Source organism: Leuresthes tenuis, unplaced genomic scaffold, assembly GCF_036924035.1.
Source record: "Leuresthes tenuis unplaced genomic scaffold, fLeuTen1.0.hap1 SCAF_20, whole genome shotgun sequence".
NCBI classification, from domain to species: Eukaryota; Metazoa; Chordata; class Actinopteri; order Atheriniformes; family Atherinopsidae; genus Leuresthes; species Leuresthes tenuis.
The window spans coordinates 177270-196292 of NW_027325374.1; the positions used below are offsets into that span (position 1 = coordinate 177270).

At 44.9% G+C, this 19023-nt stretch overlaps 1 protein-coding gene across 1 annotated transcript; it reads left to right on the top strand.

Moving 5' to 3' along the window:
* The first annotated feature begins 143 nt into the window (after positions 1-143).
* On the top strand, positions 144-18726 carry LOC140278655 (rac GTPase-activating protein 1). Its single transcript, XM_072373713.1, has 17 exons — positions 144-389; positions 614-711; positions 864-1066; positions 7483-7619; positions 7732-7804; positions 7879-7932; positions 9589-9687; positions 13057-13201; positions 14289-14413; positions 14490-14654; positions 15403-15498; positions 16115-16313; positions 16422-16527; positions 16630-16762; positions 16862-16979; positions 17070-17178; positions 18499-18726. The coding sequence occupies exons 2-17, from the start codon at positions 621-623 to the stop codon at positions 18542-18544; spliced, it is 1899 nt and encodes a 632-aa protein (XP_072229814.1). The 5' UTR covers positions 144-389; positions 614-620; the 3' UTR covers positions 18545-18726.
* The last annotated feature ends 297 nt before the right edge of the window (positions 18727-19023 follow it).

Consider the following 19023-nt stretch of genomic DNA (forward strand, 5'->3'; position numbering starts at 1 on the left):
GAGAAGAGGTGAGACTTTAACCTGGATCTGGTTGAGCACAGTGCTCTCACCCGTGTGAGTCTAAATAAGATGGAGCCAATCTATCTTAAACTTTAAAAGTCAGCAATAAATTCCAAAAGTAAATTGTGAAACTTCAAAATATGACAACGTAAACAGATGGTGACGTCATTCACCGGAGCGTCACGTGTTCCCAGCCGCAGGGGACTTACGTCTGACAGGCGGAACGTCAGTTTGAACGTGCGGGAGTTCCTGTCCGGTCCACGAACGCGCGCGGCCTCAACGGTTTGGGCTTCGTGCACAGCCTCGTGTTGGGCTGCGTGCAGGTGGTTTCTAGTAAAGCGTGAGAAACCGTAAATCAGAAGTTTGTTGCTTTGAACGATAGTTTACAGGTTTGTTTCGGTTTGTTGTTCAAGTGAGATTCTAAAGTCATTAATTAATTAATCCAAACATTGATCCGGATATCGGCACCAAACATTTTTATGTTAATGACTGATTGAAAGCAGCTGATCCGAACTCTGCAGGTTTAAAACAGATGTTTGAGGGGTGATGCTGCTCATTGCAGGCGGATCAGAACCAGTAGAACCAGTAGAACCAGTAGCCAGGTGGGCTGCAGGTGGAGGATGGGGGAGTCCCGGCTCATGGTGGAGGGGCTGCGGGCTCTGTGTCTGCAGAGAATCAATATGGAGGAAACCAGCATGAACACTGAGCTGGGTGAGGCGGGTCATGTGACCATATTTGTCATTACTTTCCATCCTGTGTGCAGGTGTGAGCCCCCCCCCCCACACACATATGCATGCGTACTGCTCTTTGTAGAACCAAACAAGGTTGAAACAGAACGTGATGTGGCTCGTCTCTTGTTTCAGAGTTTGCAGAGGTGGTGAAGAACTTTGAGATGGCGAGGAAGACGTGGCTGCGGGCCGAGCTGGAGCTGAAGAAGTACAAGGAACTGCTGGTGAAGTCGGATGTGGCCAAAGCTGCTCTGGAGGTCAAACTGAAGCACGCCCGCAACCAGCTGGATGTGGAGATGAAGAAACGCCACAAGATCGAGGCCGACTACCAGTACCTGGTGAGCTGAAAACGCGGCCCACAGAGGTACTGTAGCAGTTCATCTGCTGGTCCGGTTTCATGTTGGTTCAGTGATCAATGATGAAGTTACTCAGAAAGAACCGAATCAGGGTCCTCGGAGTGAAAGCTGATGTTTTACACTCCTCATCGCTGTTGTGTGACCATCACGAGCAGAAAAACCATCAGCTGTCGGACCCGTGAGTCCTGCTGCTGTGGACTCAGGCCCAGTCCTGTTGAACAAACTGTGTTTTCTCCTTCACTAAAACAACCCAAAACTTCCACACTGACAGTAGGTGGATGAAAACATATTTGTCTTCTTTCAAAACCAGCTGTGTGAACCGGAGTTTATTCACAGCAGGGTGCTGCACAGCTGGATAAAGTAGAGAACTAAGAACAATAATAATAAGAGTAAAACTAACACTAACGAACACCAACATTCATGGGAATAAAACATAACCCAGCAGTAATAAACCAAATATAGGCAGAGCTCAGAATAAAATCATCTGAAAGGATGTCAGACTGGAGCCAAAAGCCAAGAAGAGGAGATGTGAGCTGAACGTTATGTTTCTGTTTATGTATTTATCAGACGCTTTTATCCAAAGAGACTTACAGATGAAGATATAACAGCTTTATAAAAAGCTAACAATAAGCTCCATAGAAGGAACCCAGGAGTCCGACTCTGTCAGAGGGGACAGAGTAGAGATAGGGTGCAGGCAGAGAAGGAAGTGCAGAAAGATAAAGAGCAGAGATAGAGGGGGGAGGGAAGTACAAGGTAAGGGCTGGGATAGGAGATGCTCTCTGAAGAGCTGGGTTTTCAGGAGCTTCTTGAAGATAGACAGGGACGCCCCTGTTCTGGTAGCGCTCGGTAGGTCATTCCACCATCGTGGGACGACACATGAACAGAGTTTGGATTGTCTTAGGCGTGGTGTAGGAGCTGCTAGACGACAATCCTGGGACCAACGGAGGGACCCAGTTGGGACAGAAGCCTTTGCAAGAGCATTCAAGTAGATGGAGCCGCTCCATTAAGCTCTTTGTAGCTAACATCAGGGACTTGGATCTGATGCTAAGGGCAGCCAGAGGAGCTCAATGAACAGAGGGGGGGCGTGTTCTTTTAGGCTGATCCAAGACCAGACGCACCGCCGCGTTCTGGACCATCTGCAGAGGTTTCACAGGCTGGAGACCAGTTAGGAAACCAGTTAGGAGACCAGTTAGGAGACCAGTTAGGAGACCAGTTAGGAGACCAGTTAGGAAACCAGTTAGGAAACCAGTTAGGAAACCAGTTAGGAGACCAGTTAGGAGACCAGTTAGGAGACCAGTTAGGAGACCAGTTAGGAAACCAGTTAGGAAACCAGTTAGGAAACCAGTTAGGAGACCAATTAGGAAACCAGTTAGGAGACCAGTTAGGAGACCAGTTAGGAGACCAGTTAGGAGACCAGTTAGGAAACCAGTTAGGAAACCAGTTAGGAGACCAGTTAGGAAACCAGTTAGGAGAGCAATGCAGGAGTCCAGGTGGGAGATGACCATGGCCTGCAGCAGGAGCTGGGGGGCATGTTGGGTCAGGGATGGTCTGATCTTTCTCATGTTTAGTAATGCAAAGCGGCACGAACGAGCAGCCGAGGTAACGTGATCTTTAAGGTTAGTTGGTAGGGGTGTGACGTTACACTCAGCTCACGAGATCGAGACGAGATGAGATTTTAAGAAAACCACAATGAGAAAATATATGACTGCTTCAAAAGACTTTTATTTAACTGGGTTGCACATGCATTTTGAAATGTTTTATTTCAAAAGGGAACTCTGGTCTTTTTTAAACCTTATTTCTGGCATGAAATACGTTCATCTGCTCACTGAGAACAGTTTGGTGAAAGTCTGATATTTATTTCACCAATACTTTAAGAAGAATGAATGAATGAACGTGTGCTATAGCTCTGTTAGCTCATAGCTCTGTTAGCTCATAGCTCTGTTAGCTCATAGCTGCTGTTAGCTCATAGCTCTGTTAGCTCATAGCTGCTGTTAGCTCATAGCTCTGTTAGCTCATAGCTCTGTTAGCTCATAGCTGCTGTTAGCTCATAGCTCTGTTAGCTCATAGCTCTGTTAGCTCATAGCTCTGTTAGCTCATAGCTGCTGTTAGCTCATAGCTGCTGTTAGCTCATAGCTGCTGTTAGCTCATAGCTGCTGTTATGTGGCTACTTGCGGCTATAGGAGAGCTAACGGAGGGAGTTCTACAAAGGCACTCTACTGGGACTATTGCTCTGCTAAGTCTGCTAATTGAGACTAAAACTAAAATTTATAAACGTTTAAATAAAAAATATCTTTCTTTTGTGGTGTACGGTATTATTTTCATACAATGCTTGCATATTGACTGTCTTATCAGTCACTCTACTGCCATTTATCATTTCCGCCGGGTACCCAAAATACTGCCAAACAAACGATTTGAAAGTGGTGGGGGTCTCTTCAATGGTAATACCTGTATTTTCATTCTGGCTTCTTGCTGCTTCCTCTCCTTCTCCTCTTCTTCTTCTCCTTCTTTAGGTTCTGGCAGGCTAGACGTAGCAAAGGCGCATTACTGCCCCCACAGGTCACAAATAGAAGTTTGGAAAGCACACAAATCTCGCAAGACAGATTTTTAACGCGACGAGAAATATCCTCAAGTTTAATCTCACGAGATCTTGTGGTATGAGATCTCGTCACACCCCTATTGGTCATCAATCATGACACCCAAGTTTGTAGCTACCTTTGATGGAGCAAGAGATAGGGATTCAGTTTGGATGCAGATGCTGTGATGAATGGTTGGTTTGGCTGGGAAGACCAGCAGCTCAGTTTTTGGGAGGTTGAGTTGGAGGTGATGGGCTTTCATCCATGTTGATATGTCAGAGAGACAGTCTGAGATTCAGCTGAGACCGTGTGGTCGTCAGGTGGGAATGACAGATAGAGCTGGGTATCAACAGCATAACATTGGTATGAGAAGTCATGTGATCGGCTGATCTGTCCCAGTGAGTTGGTGTATATGGCAAAGAGAAGAGGTCCCAGTACTAAGCCTTGGGGGACCCCTGTGGCGAGGTGGTGTGCTGCAGAAGTGTGACCAAGCCAGGATACTTTGAATGACCGACCAGTGAGGTACGATTCAAACCAGGAGTGTGCTCTCCCTGTGATGCTAGAGAGTACGGACAAAAGGATGCTGAGGTTGACTGTTAAATGCAGCCGATAAGTCGAGCAGGAGAAGTACAAAGGACTTAGCTGTCGCTCTGGCTTCTTTTAAGGCTTCTGTCACAGCTAACAGAGCCGTTTCGGTGGAGTGTCCACTTTTAAACCCAGATTGGTTTGGGTCAAGGAGGTTGTTATGTGAGAGGTAATCGGTGACCTGCTTAAAGACCTTTTCAATGGTTTTAGACAGAAACGGGAGGAGAGAGACCGGCCGATAATTCTCCACATGAGTTGGAGGGAGGGAAGGTTTCTTGAGCAGCGGTGTAACCTGAGCTTGCTTGAATGTGATAGGAAATGTGCCCGAAGTCAGTGAAGCATTAATCACATGCTGCTGCAGTTACAGCAGGAGCAATGGATTGGAGAAGATTAGTAGGAACTGGGTCCAGCGGGCATGTAGTAGGACGGCTACATGTGAGAAGTTTAGACACACTGCTCTGAGTCAGAGGGGTAAATGAGGAAAATGTTGCAGTAGGACTTCTGCATGCAGAGTTTTTGGTACCAGGTTCTGTAAACCGTTTGCTTATAGCTGCCACTTTGTCAGTAAAAAATGAGGCGAAGGTGTCTGCTGTTAGATTGGTAGCAGGTGGAGGAGGATTCAGTAGAGTTTTGAAGATGGAACAAAGTTTCCGGGTGTCAGTAGTTCTGTGAATCTTGTTGACGGAGAAAGACTTTTTTGCATCAGTGACACTGGATGCGAATGATGACAGAAGCACCTGGAGTTTAGCTCGATCTGCAGGATCCTTTGACTTGTGCCATTTCCTTTCGGCAGCTCTGAGATTGGTGCGCAACGCTGGGAGAGAATCATTAAACCAGGGGTGAGACTGGGAGGATCGGGAGGGTTTGGTGGATAGAGGACAGACTATCCAGAGATAAGCTCAGAGTAGAGCAAAGGGACTCCGTGGCATCATTAACCTGCAGGGAGGAGAATGTGCAGGAGGCTGGATAGTGGAGGAGAGGCGGGTGGGCGACAGGTTGCAGAGGAAGGAAACCATAGGGGTAGAAGCAGATGGTCAGAGAACTGCAGAGGTGTGACAGATAGGGCCTCTGTGGCACAGTTTCTTGAGAAACTGAAGTGCTATCCCTTACCTTGTACTTCCCTCCCCCCTCTATCTCTGCACTTTATCTTTCTGCTCTTCCTTCTATGCCTGCACCCTATCTCTACTCTGTCCCCTCTGACAGAGTCGGACTCCTGGGTTCCTTCTATGGAGCTTATTGTTAGCTTTTATAAAGCTGTTATATCTTCATTTGTAAGTCTCTTTGGATAAAAGCGTCTGATAAATACAGAAACAGAAACATAAACAGAAAACGAGATCGAGCACTTTGCCAGCTTTATGGGTCGGAGGACTGCTGAGCAGTTGTAGCTCAAACGAGTGCATTAGTGTCAGAAAATCAGAAGAGTTAGGACTGTCAAGGTGGATGTTCATGTCACTAAGGACCATTATGGGACAGTCATGTTCCGGGATAGAAGAGAGCAAGGTGTCGAGTTCATTTAGAAAGTCACCGAGTTGTCCTGGAGGGCGATATACGACAATCATATAGATTTTGACCGGTGCAGTTACCAGGATGGCGTGGTATTCAAAGGTATTGTATTTAGCTTCAGGTAGCAGTTGGTTGTATTTCCATTTGTTGGAAAGGAGCCCGTTCCACCACCTCTCCCAGATGTACGAGAGGGAAAATGAGTGGTTGGTTGAAAATGCAGCCGGGGTAGCTGTGTTCTCAGGCTTAATCCAGGTTTCAGTGAGAGTCAGGATGTCAAGAGACAGGTGGTTGGCATAAGCCATGATGAAATCTGCTTTGTTTACCGCCGATTGGCAATTCCACAACCCCACAGACAAGGGTGTGTCACAGAGTGAAGTGGGCTTTAGAGAGCGGAGGTTGTTAAGGTTGGTGGCGTTTGGTTGTGTGAAACCTTCTGTGTGAGCCGGAGACAACAGGAATGGGTTTGAGGCACATTTTAAAGCAGGTGGTGTGTTTGCCTTGTTCAGTGGCTTTGCTCGGTGGACACACACAGGTAGACACGCTAGTCTTTAGCCAAGAATGTCTTTACCCGAGAATGGCTGACGCTTCCTCTGACGCTTCAGGCGCCACCCCTTACTTTATGTTGTGCACAGTGTTGGTTAATTGCACTCGGCTGAGACCGCCCACCGAGAGTTAACCAGCAAGTGTTTTCAGAGAGGGGAGGGACCACCCGTTCACAGCTCCTGAATACTCTGATTGCTTTTCAATGGCCCAACCGAGGCTACTAGGCAACAGGTTTCACCCACGGATGGGTTTTGATCACTCTCACAACAACGGATATTGAATTAGGCAAGAAGCTTAGAAAAAACTTACACTAGCAGACACACAGTTCTTTCCGTGCAGTTCCGATACCTTCAGTGAGCGATCCGAACGTGAGGAGCGATCCGAACGTGAGGAGCGATCCGAACGTGAGGAGCGAGCTGAGTTGTTGGGATGTGGAGAGTTAAACTGTTTGTTCAGATTGTTCCACCATCATCTCGCTGTTTTCACTCAGTTTTTGGGATGTTTCAGAGCATTTGGTTGGTTGACCTCAGAGCTCTCACTGGGCTGTGAATGCAGAACAGCTCAGACAGGAAGGGTGGTGCCGGTCCATTTCAAACCTTAGAGTGAGCAATAAAATCAGTCTGAAAGCGGACTGAGAGCCAATGAAGGGAAGACCAGAGCGGAGTCATGTGATCAGGCGTTTTAATCCCAGTTAAAGAAGAGCTGCTCAGTTTGGACCAACAGAACACTGGTTTAGGCCCAAATACAAAGAATCACAACAGTCCCAGAACCAGGTGAGGAACCACTGAAGGACTCTGGGGGCAGAGAAGGTTCCACCTCAGTAATAAACTAGTTTACATGTCACATGACCACACGGGCAGCATTCTGACTGTAAATGTGGACCTCCATGATGCACTGCACCGCTCCCATCTTCCTTCTCTCCTGTGGCCTCAGGTCCAACAGGTCGGGCTCAGGCTGTTGTCTGTATTGTTCTGGTTCTGCTCCCTGTTTTCTTTATCAGTTCAGATTATGAAAGAAGTTTTGATCGGTCAGAAATGTTCAAATTTCAGTTAAAGAACCTCTGAACAATGAAAAATGAATATTTTCTGTTTTTTTTTTTTTCAACGTTTCTATAAGTAGATGGTTGAATGAATGAGGGGACATCAGGGTGGGCGGTGGCCTTCAGGGGGCGCTTACAGCTCTGTCTGCTTCCAGAAGAGGCAGATGCAGCTCATGTGTGACATTCTGGTCCACGACAGTAAATCCAGTGCCTGTCTTAACGATGAGCAGAAATCTCTGTTGGCTACGTTCGAACACAGAGGAGCCAACGTGACCCTGCACAGAAGCAGACGGTGAGACTCCGCCTACTCCTCCCTGAGGGGCCGCGGCATTTTAGTTTTGAGTTAGACCGAAGATGAAAGTTTCCAGTGAACTGCTAACTGTAACCTGCCTCCGTGTCCTCAGGCTGTCGGTCATCGACGAGTCGTCCTTCCTGTCACACTCTGACATCAGCTACGACCGCACAGATGACGAAGTGGTACGAGCCGTCACACGTCTGTACGCTGGACTGAAGCAACCTGATGTCTTCAGAGTCTCTGAATGTCGTTGCAGGACTTGGACTCAACTGTGATCAAACCTCTGAGGTCCCGAGCCAGAGAGAGGAGGGTGAGTCGTTTTCATGTTCAAACTGCAGCACATAGGCCTGAAATTCTCTGAGCAGGTCAGACCAACTGAAAGTCCTGTTTCCATGTGGTTTCCTCCTTCTGATGAAGGTCAATTAAGGTTATTTATTAAGTGGCAAATCTCAACAAATATCATCTCAAGGCATTTCAATGATACTGTCCAATTCAAGCCAATTAGAATCCAATTCATTAAATTATAAATTAGTCCAATTCATACAGAACCAATTAAAAAACAGTATCCTAGCTAAGGAAACCAACAGATTGCACTGAAAATTCTCTCTGATCCAATCCCCCGTCCTGAGCTGCACGAGGCGACTGTGGAGGGAAAAAACTTCCTTTAACAGGAAGAAACCTCCATCAGAACCAGAACCAGGAAGGGTCCATCTGCCTGGACCAGCTGGGGCTGAGAGGACAGGAAAGAGGGGACAACAAGCAGTGTAACACCAGGCCAGAGACACCTGCTGAGAGAGAGAAACACAAGTTAATGACAGCAATGATGTTATCTGTACATGGAGGGAGGAGAGGTGCATCATGGGAGCTCCCCCAGCAGGCTGGGCCTATAGCAGCAGAACTATGGGATGTTTCAGGCTCACCTGAGCCATCCCTAACTATAAGCTTTATCAGAAAGGAAAGTTTCAGCCTGATCTTAAAGGTAGAGAGGGTGTCTGCTTCCTGAAGCCAAACTGGCAGCTGGTTCCACAGAGAGGGGCCTGATAACTGAAGGCTCTGCCTCCCATTCTGCTTTTAGGGGCCTGATAACTGAAGGCTCTGCCTCCCATTCTGCTTTTAGGGGCCTGATAACTGAAGGCTCTGCCTCCCATTCTGCTTTTAGGGGCCTGATAACTGAAGGCTCTGCCTCCCATTCTGCTTTTAGGGGCCTGATAACTGAAGGCTCTGCCTCCCATTCTGCTTTTAGGGGCCTGATAACTGAAGGCTCTGCCTCCCATTCTGCTTTTAGGGGCCTGATAACTGAAGGCTCTGCCTCCCATTCTGCTTTTAGAAACTCTGGGAACCACAAGGAAACCTGCAGCCTGAGAGCAAAGTGCTCTGTTGGGGAAATATCCAACTGTGAGATCTTTAAGATGTGATGGAGCTCGGTCATTAAGAGCTTTATATGTGAGGAGAAGAATCTTAAATTCTATTCTGAATCTAACAGGGAGCCAATGAAGAGAAGCTAAAACTGGAGAAACATGATCTCTCCTGTTAGATCTCATCAGAACTCTGGCTGCAGGGTTTTGGATCAGCTGGAGGCTTTCAGAGAATCTGTGGGACAGAACAATAATAAGGAATTACAGTAGTTCAGTCCTGAAGGAACAGATGCATGGAGCAGTTTCTCTGCTTCACCCTGAGACAGGATGGTCCTGATTTTAGCAATGTTACGAAGGTGAAAGAAGGCAGAAACCTGTTTTATATGTGAGTCAAAGAACAGATCCTGGTCAGAAATAACTCCAAGATTCAGGCAACCTTCCACTGACATTTGTATGTTTTACTAAAACTTGATAATGGTTGAGGCCCTGCGACATCCTTCTGTCGTCCGGAGGTTCATGAACGTTGAACTTGATGTCCTGTGGCTCCATCTCTTTGCTCTGATGTCTTCTGAGTTTTCTGACATCTTGTTCCTCCTGTCTGCTCATTGCAGCGCTCTTCGATGGGCCCGGCTGTCGGAGCTCCAGTTGGGAAGAGAAGCAGAAGTGGGAATGTTTCTGCAGAGCTGCTGGAGAGAAAAACTGTAGAGAAGGTGAACAAACTGACATGGATGTTCTAAGAAATGTTCTGTGGTCTCAGAGAAATGGCTGAAATGAGAACATTTTAAGGTGAGTGACATCAATGTGTGTTCCGAAGTGATTGACTGAATGCTGCTGCTTCACTACCTGAACACCCTTTTTCCGGTAGGCCTACCGCCCCATGCTCCCTCTGCTATCCGTTTCCTGTACTGACAACATTCAGGAAGAATCAACCACATCGTGCTCATGTGGTAAACAGACTTAATCTTAGAACAATTTCTGAACAACTCCCTACTGTTCAAGAAGAGCATGGGCCTACCACAATGTTAGTAAAACTGGCTCTACTGAACGTCAGATCTCTTCTTAATAAGTATTTTTTTAATCAAAGACCTTAGCCGCGTTTCCCAGATTCAGTAAGAAGCTCTAGCGCTAAGAGCTTCTTAGGAGCGCTAACTTAAACCGCTCTTAAGAAGCTCTTAGCGCTAGAGCTTCTAAGCGAATCTGAGAAACGTGGCCCTTATCTGTTCTTATAACCAGGATTTTTTGTTTTTAACTGAGACATTGTTGGATCAGGCCAGCAATGTTCCTACACTGATTAAATTGGCCCCTCCCAATTTGAACTACATGAGTGCTACTCGAGCGAATATAAAAAAAAAAAAAAAAAAAAAAAAAGGGGGTGGAATAGCCACAATATTCAGAGCATCCATTCAATGCAAACAGGCATATTTTGGAGACTTTACATCTTTTGAATATTTGAGCGCAATCATGAGGTGCTCGCCTCAAATTCTATTGCTTACTATCTACAGGCCCCCGAAACACTCAGCTAAAACCTTTCTTGAAGAACTGGGTGAACTGCTATCAGCCACTTGCCTAGACTTTGACTGTATCATCATTTCAGGGGATTTCAATATGCATATAGATAGTCCAGGTAACGTCTATGCAAATGACCTCCTCACACTAATTGACACTTTCAATTTAACACAGCATGTACAGGAGCCAACACACTCTCACGGCCATACACTCGACCTTGTCATCACAAAGGGCCTCAATGTCACTTTACCTGTTGAAGCTGCACTGTCTGATCATTGCTGCATAATTTTTGATGTGTTTATATCCCTGCAAATTCAGAACAGTTGTGTAATGGTTAAGAAAAGAATTCTAAATGATCACATTTGTGTTCTCTTTGAGAATGCACTCAGACACCTTGAACCCACCATCTGATTCTGTAGAAATTTTAATGGATGATTTTAACTCGAACATGGGTAATATAATGGATGATATTGCTCCTTTTTAAGATCAAAAGAGCCACTGAGAAGCCGAACGCTCCATGGAAATCTAATCCAATGGTCAATCTCCTAAAGAGAGAGTGCAGGCGGACAGAAAGAAAATGGTGTAAATCAAAACTTCCCATCCATTTTGAAATGCATAAAGAAATACTACGCAAATACAATTCAGAACCGTTGTTCTGTACATCATCAGCAATAACATCAATAATGCTATTTCTTAAATAAAACTTTTTTTTGTAGTTATTTTTTAAACAGTTAAAAAAGCTAACCAAACCCCCTCTGCCCATAGGACCTGAGTATATCAATACAGATGCAGACCGCCCCAGAGCCACCAGCTGCAACAAGGGGAGCACCTCAGTCTATGTCGGTATTTAGCTTGGTGGATGCTGAAACCCTTAGAAAAACAGTAGAAAGCCTTAGTTCTTCCACATGTGAATTGGACATTCTGCCCACCAGCTTTCTTAAAGGGGAACGCCGGTATTTTTAAACCTTGACCTTATTTTGGGCATGAAATACGTTCATCTACTCACCGAGAACAGTTTGGAGAAGGTCGGCATCCTTCGGAAGCTATTTAGATAACTCGCGATCGGCGTATGTCCATAATGACGATGCAGCCTCTAAATAAGGCATTATCTGTCTTTATTTCACCAATACTTTAAGAAGAATTAATGAACGACTGCATTGAGCAAATGAATCACTGGTTGTCACATAATTTCCTCCAATTAAAGAAAGACAAGAAGGAAATAAGCATCTTTGGTAAAAAAGAGGAACGGTATAGGATTGCCACCGTTCTCGAAAAGAAAGGACTTAATACAAAGGATATGGTTGGAAATCTCGGTGTCCTCATAGACGGTGATCTAAATTTTAACAGTCACATGAAAGCAATAACTAAGTCCGCATTCTACCATCTTAAAAACATTGCCAGGCATAGGGGGTTTATGTCCAAAGATGACCTTGAGAAATTAGTTCATGCTTTAATTTCTAGTAGGGTCGACTACTGTAATGGGCTGTTCACGGGTCTTCCAAAAAAGACCCTTAAACAGGTCCAAATGATACAAAATGCAGCAGCAAGAATACTTACAACAACAACTTAAAACAAAACGAACAGAGCACATAACCCCCATTTCGAAATCCCTCCACTGGCTTTGAGTGAGTTACAGGATTGATTTTAAAGCACTGCTGCTGGTTTTTAAATCACTTACTGGGATAGGGCTTGGACTGCATAGTGTAGTGGTATTATTTCCACCTTTCATGTGGGAGACCTGGGTTCAAATTCCCCACATGAAAGGTACTACTTCCAGTATGGGTCCTTAGGCGAAACCCTACCTGCCTACCTGTAAGTCGCTTTGGATAAAAGCATCTGCCTGAAAGCATCCAGAAAGCCCCAACAGTCTCTTGTTTTAAATCTAGACTTAAGACTAAACTTTTTTCAGACGTTTTCTCTTAACTCACAATGGCTTTTTTTCTTTGTTTCCAATGTTTTATCTTGTATTATGTTTGTTTTTATGCTTTTATTTGTTTTTGTCTTTCTATGTTTTAGTTATCTTTGAACTATTTTACTTATTTTTATATTATTATTTTTACTTTTAATGACCATCATGCACTGACTGAGTGACTGCGTATTTGTGTTTATCTGTGTGAAGCACTTTGAATTGCAATGTGCTATATAAATAAATTGCCTTGCTTTGCTTTTAACCAGTAGATTCATAGATTTTAAAGGAACAAAGAATTATTTTGAACTTGTATTTCTGTCAGCTAAAAAAAAAAATTAACACTTTTGTTCTCACCTAAAATCATTTTATACAACTGAAAACAAAGACACATAGAATACATTCGATCCAACTGAATCTTCAGAGTTTGTAGTTAGAAGCTGAGCAGTCAGGCTCCAGAGTGTGAAGGAGGGAGTTTGTTAGGTCTGTAAGGAGAATGCAGGGCAGCTACAGCAGAGTGTAAAAGTTTATGGCAGCACATTCGAAGTGTCAGAATTAGAGATAAATCTAGAAAAGCAGAAACTTCCAGTGGTTTGAATAAAGCGACCTGTTAAACATCCAGCTGAAGGAAACTCGGCTTTCAAAAACTCAACCCTGTCCCACTCAGGAGGTGGAGACCATTGTGAAGGCGTCAGTGACGACTCCTGACACCGGCAGTCAGATCCACATGGTGCTGGGAATCACACAGGAGAGCCCCGACAACCCGGCCCGGATTGCGACCCAGGAGTGTGCCGTTTCACTGGGAGGAGTAGGTGAGGCGTCCTCAGGTTCACTTTAACCTCGTCGACCCCAAACTCTGAGGTTCTGTTGTGCACTTTAAGTCCTGTTGGTCTTTATTTCTCTTACTGATGTTCAAAACAATGGGTCATCAGAACATTTTACGCCCTAAGTGGTTCATCTGTATGTTCTTACACTGACCCATCAGAACTTTGCACGGGCATTGGTGCCGGCCGGCTATACTCCACTGCTTCACTTTCATACAAACATGAGTTTTATATTCAAAGGAAACCTGTAGATGCCATAAATTCACCACCTGAAAGAAGCCTTTCAGATGAGAGGTGAAACGTCTTTGAGAACCAAGAAGAAGTCGTTTAATTGACCTTATTCAGCTCTGAGGACTTGGAACAATCTGAGATTTGCTCTGTTCGTGGTCGTGTTGGTGCTGTTGTCTCAACTCTGATGGCTCTGACAGCGCTTTGCATCACGTGCATCTGCGCAATATAATAGCTCATCGTTTGGAGTAGGCTTCCTCCTGATGAAATTAATCATAGACTGTATTGAATTAACACAGCAAAAAATGACCAATCAGAATTTTGGTCGACCCAGAACGTATTAACCAATAAGTCGAGGACTTTACAGTCCTAGTTGTGTCGGTGCTGTTGTCGGTCCTTAAGCTTTTCTCAGCTCTTAAAGGAGTAAAACTAAATGCTGTTTCCCCTGAGCTTCTTTGACATTTCAGATTTTTTTTTTTAATTGTACCCTTCCAGTGAACTTTCAACTTTTCAACTTTCAATCAATGTCAGAGTGCTTCTCAGTCTTGAATTCTTCTCTCTGAGGGTGCTGAGAACCTCCGTGTAGGCATAAACAACCCACTGCTAACCATCCTGTCTTGGTCCATTCTTCCACTCTTTGAACCCTCTGATATGTCATGTGGACCCATAAATGTGTCCAACAACCCAAAGTAGAGCCAAAGAACATTGGAGAGTAAAAATGATTCGGATAAAACCAACAGTGCCGATTGCTTAACTGCTGACATGTGAGTCCTGTTGTAGGACTTGGCTTCCTGTCTCTGGCTGCTGAATAACCTGTGACTTTGATGGTGCTTCCTTCTGTTCCCAGACCAAACATCCGTGTGGTTTCCCAGCGAAGACACCGTGGTTGAGCCTGAAGCTCCGCTGGAGGACAGAACCGTTTACAGCAACAGAGCTCAGAAAATTCTCAAACACGTGTTTCTGTCTAAAACGGTACAAACTCGCAGCGTTTCACTGTCAGACTACACAGCAAGCTTCACTTGCACTCTGACACGTTGCATCTTTCCAGGTGATCCGTCCGGAGACCTGCACGCCATGCGGTAAGAGGATCCGCTTCGGGAAGATGGCTGTAAAGTGCAAGAACTGCCGTGTGGCTGCTCATCCAGAGTGCAAACAGAAGTTCACAAACGGCTGCTCAGCTTCCAACTCAAGGACAGGAATTACAGCTCAGTCGGTACCTATGTTTGTTTTTTTGGTTGGTATCAGTGGGGTTACATGGCACTGTAAAGAATTGTATTAATGGCTAAATTACAATAAGACTGAGTTATTAAGTTCATGTTTGACCAAAAATTGGATCGGATCGGGTTACTCGCAGTCGGATTAAGACCCCGAGATAACTCAGTTGATAGTCCCGCTAAACGTGCATGTAGACCATGAAGCACGTGGTGAATTGGATTTTGCGTTCTGTGCATGCTTGAGATTTTTTTCCTGGAGTCGTGACCTGGAAGTCAAAGGAGACGATATTACTGTTGTTGTGACATGCCGTTTCATGCAGGGGATTTGAACCCAGGTCAAATATGAACAGGGTATACCTTACTTCTCGCCCAATGACAGCTGGAACAGGGTCCAGTCCACCCATGACTCTAAATTAGATTAGGTGGATCATGAAAATGGGTAGATGGATGGGACTCTGTGGCTCCTGCCTCTTTGGACTAGCTTTGGGCAGGAAGTGAGAGTGGCAGCGTTGAGGGACCCACACTCATGAGTGTTTTAGGCATTTCAGAAGTTTAATTCTGATCTTTGTAACTCTGAAGACATTTTACCACACTTATGCAAAGAACCAAACCCCAGAAGAGCAACATATCCTCTTTAAAATCCACCGTCCTGCTGTAGAGAACAAAAACCCGGTCCAAACCTAACCTTAACTCCCTATCACATGAAACAATACAATGCTTTCTGACTGAAGCCCTACTCCTCCTCAGGACTCCTTGGAGAGTTTTGCTCCACTGACTCATCCCAGGGTTCCTCAGCTGATCGTGGATTGTGCAGCAGAGATCGAGAGGAGGGGGCTGCACGAGGTGAGCTTGGACCGGATCAGGTCTCTGGTCCAGTTGACTCCTGGTACCACATTTGGATTAACTGCCTGAGGGGCTTTTATTGGCCCTCACATGAATGTCAGATTAAACATTTTCTACTGTGTGTAATGATTGATGTGAGTGTGTAATAATATGCTGACGGTACAGAGAACTGTTTGTTCTCCTGTGGTGGGTTGTGTGAGGCTGTCTGGTCTTTACTAAAAACACTGAAAAAGTAAAACCACTTTATGATAAATGAGCTCAGGTTTTAAAACTGGATTCCAAGCTTCTCTATGAGACCAGAGTTTGGATGGAATTCGGAGAACCAAACAAAGTTCTTCTTGGTCATCTAGCCTTGCTGGTTTTGAGTTGTTGGGCAGTTGTCTGAGCACAGCTGGACCAAACAGTCCCTCACTGGAACCCTTCAGAGGAACTGGTCTGAGTCCATTTTCTGAGGTCTGTGCTTGGAACTTGCTGTGGCCTCAATCCAACTCAGTAATGGTGGATTAGATTGGTTAGCTGGTCTAGTGATCTCTTAGGACCTCCTGCCTGTGTTGACTCTCTGGTTTCTCATCTCTGAGACGAGAGAACTGTCTGACCCGTTTGTCTCCATCGACAGAGAGGTCTGTACCGAGTTCCTGGTGGCGAGCGTCCAGTGAAGGAGCTCAGAGATCGCCTCCTCCAGGGGAAGCCGGCTCTGATTCTCAGTAAAGTCCAGGATATCCATGTGGTCTGTGGAGTCCTGAAGGACTTCCTGAGGCGACTGAAAGAGCCTCTGATCACCTTTAGGCTTCACCGGACCTTCATGGAGGCTTCAGGTACAAAATCTGATCCAGCTCAGTTAAAAAGTTACTTCAGTCAATAAAAACCAAAATGTGATGAATAATGGACCCGAGGGCCGCTCTTTGCATCCGTCTGTGTTCTAGAGCTGGCTGATGAAGACAAAGGCTCAGCCATTCTTCATCGGGCCATAGCTGAGCTGCCAAAGGCCAACAGAGACACACTGGCATTCCTCATGCTTCACCTACATAAGTACGATACTTCTAGCTGCTTACGAGTCTGACAGAAACACACTAGCTGGACTGTCTTCAGCTCTGTGAAATTCAACTCTGAGAGTTCCTCTTGGTTTCTCAGGGTGATGAGGAGTCTGCAGTGCCAGATGGACCAGAATAATTTGGCCCGGGTTTTTGGACCAACTATAGTAGGTCATGGGATGCCTGAGCCATCTCCAACAACCATCATGAGAGACACCAGCACTCAGCCAAAGGTCCGTTTAACATCCAGCCAACAGTATGTGGGTACTGACTGGGTTCTGGTTAAGCTCAGATGAATAAATCAAGGGTTATGTGTGTGACTCCGTTCTCAGGTTATCTGCCGTCTGTTGTCCATCCCTGAAGAATACTGGAGACGTGTCCTCACCCTTCGGACGGACCAAATCCCGCCTTCATCCTCCTCCAGTCAGATGAACCAGGACGAAGGCCATAGTGGGTTTATGCTGGAGGGTCTGTTGATGGACAAACTGATGTTGGAGGATTACATGGAGGTCTGGTTCACTGGTCTGTGACTCTTTTTAGGTCGTCTGTTTATGCCGCTGACGTCTCCAGAGTTGAACAGCTTCCAGAAAACTCCCAGTACCGGATCGGTACGAGGCAGGATCAGGAACCTGAATGCCATCACCAGCATGTAAGACCACAACACACCGGGTCCAACCCAAAGCTGTCTTTAAGAATGAGTCTCATTTGTCTTCTCAGCTTGTTACTGTGTGTTTGTGTGGTCAGCTCTGGCAGGATTTGGACAGTAAGTCAGTGCTGCGTCCGCATCTGTACGTTTTCAGAAGTCCTGCTGACAAACTGAATCATCACCATGACTGGTGAAGGTTTCAAAAGAAAGGTGTTAGTTTCTCCTGCTGTTATTGTAACAGACACTCTGGCCTTTGTGCACAGGGTTAGGGGTTAGCTGATGCCTCTCATGTGATTAACGGTTCAGGTTGTTAAAACGCAGCAGAACCTAACGTTAATAAACACCTCAGAAAACTCTGGTCATAGTTCCTCCGTCACATATCGGCTCCATAATCTCTGAACTTCACCATCGCTTCATTCCTCTGGGTTCGGTTTCAGTTTTATCGACTAATATTAAGAACAGTTACTGATGGGGACAATATTTCACTGATGCATTTAGTGACAAATGGATAGTTGGGGGTTTCCAACTTCCGATTTTTTTTAAAACATCAGTTAGAAGTCAGATTTCCTCATTGGATATAAAGAATTAAACAAATCACTGTCAGAACATTACTTGCTCATTTGTTTCTTCATCAAGGTAGCTCTATAATTAATGATGAGATTTGATGTTAACATCAGAGCAAAAAGCAGAAGAGTTTCAACTTCCAAGACACAGTGAATCATCTGAGATTGGGTGACATTTGGTTCCCTGAATATCACATTTTTTAAAAACTTTTAAATTAAACACCACAATTGTTTTATGTGACTTATTGAGCTGGGACTGACACCAAATATATTCTCTCAAACACAGAAAAATTTTACCATTCCATATTCTTTCCCCTTTTAATCATCATTGAGAGATTAGCCACTGCATCCTGAGGATAAAGTGTGGACAGATTCTTTAGTGAGCTCAGTGGTTTGGCTGATGTTGATCAGAAAACTGGTTCAGTGGAGGATGAAGTTTGTCAGTCATATTACGAGGAGTGATGGTAAAAAACAATGTTATAATGAACCTGTGTCGTTTTGAATATAACCTTAGTGTGTTTGGCTGCTCTGCCTCGTGTGCAGGGGCTAATCTGCACATTCATTGGTATGTAATAGTAAAATATTGAGATGTGTAAAGTTATTTTACCCTTTTTTAATGCATACAGGGATTCTGATAAGGGAGAATACTTTTGTAATATAACAGATTAGTTTTTTTTTATGATTTGAATGAGTTCTTTAGGGACCTGGAACAGATCTGTGTGGTACTCCACATTGAACTCTGGCTATTTTCTGTCCTCAGGGGTCTACTGGAGCCGGGGAGGAAGTTCTTCACGTCTCCCACCTGACCTCCAACTGCACATTGTTTCTACATTCTGTACGTAATCCCAACAGTCTTCTGTGTTCATAATGGTTTTATCTGCTTCATACATGCAGGAAAGACCTGAAATACCACCACTAGAAGCTGATTGTGTTTTTATGTCGCCGACCTGCTGCTCTGTGTTTCAGACTGGATCAGTCAGGTGTTAAACTGTGAAAAATAAACCTTTATGTTCTCAACGTTAAAGTAAGAAATTTGAAATAAAACTAAAATATTGTGTTGTGCAGATGATGTTCTGATGTCTCTCCTGTGAGCCGCCATCAACAAAAAAACTAAATGTTAAGCGTCTAAACATCTATGGACCCATCAGAGCCACACCTGTCCAACCAGGACACTTTGTCAGCAGCTTTGGTTTCTTCTGAATAATTTGATTTATTTGGGGTGAATTCTATCCTGAGTCTTGATTTTCCTTCCTCCCATCATTCTTTTCTGGCCTCTTCCATCGTT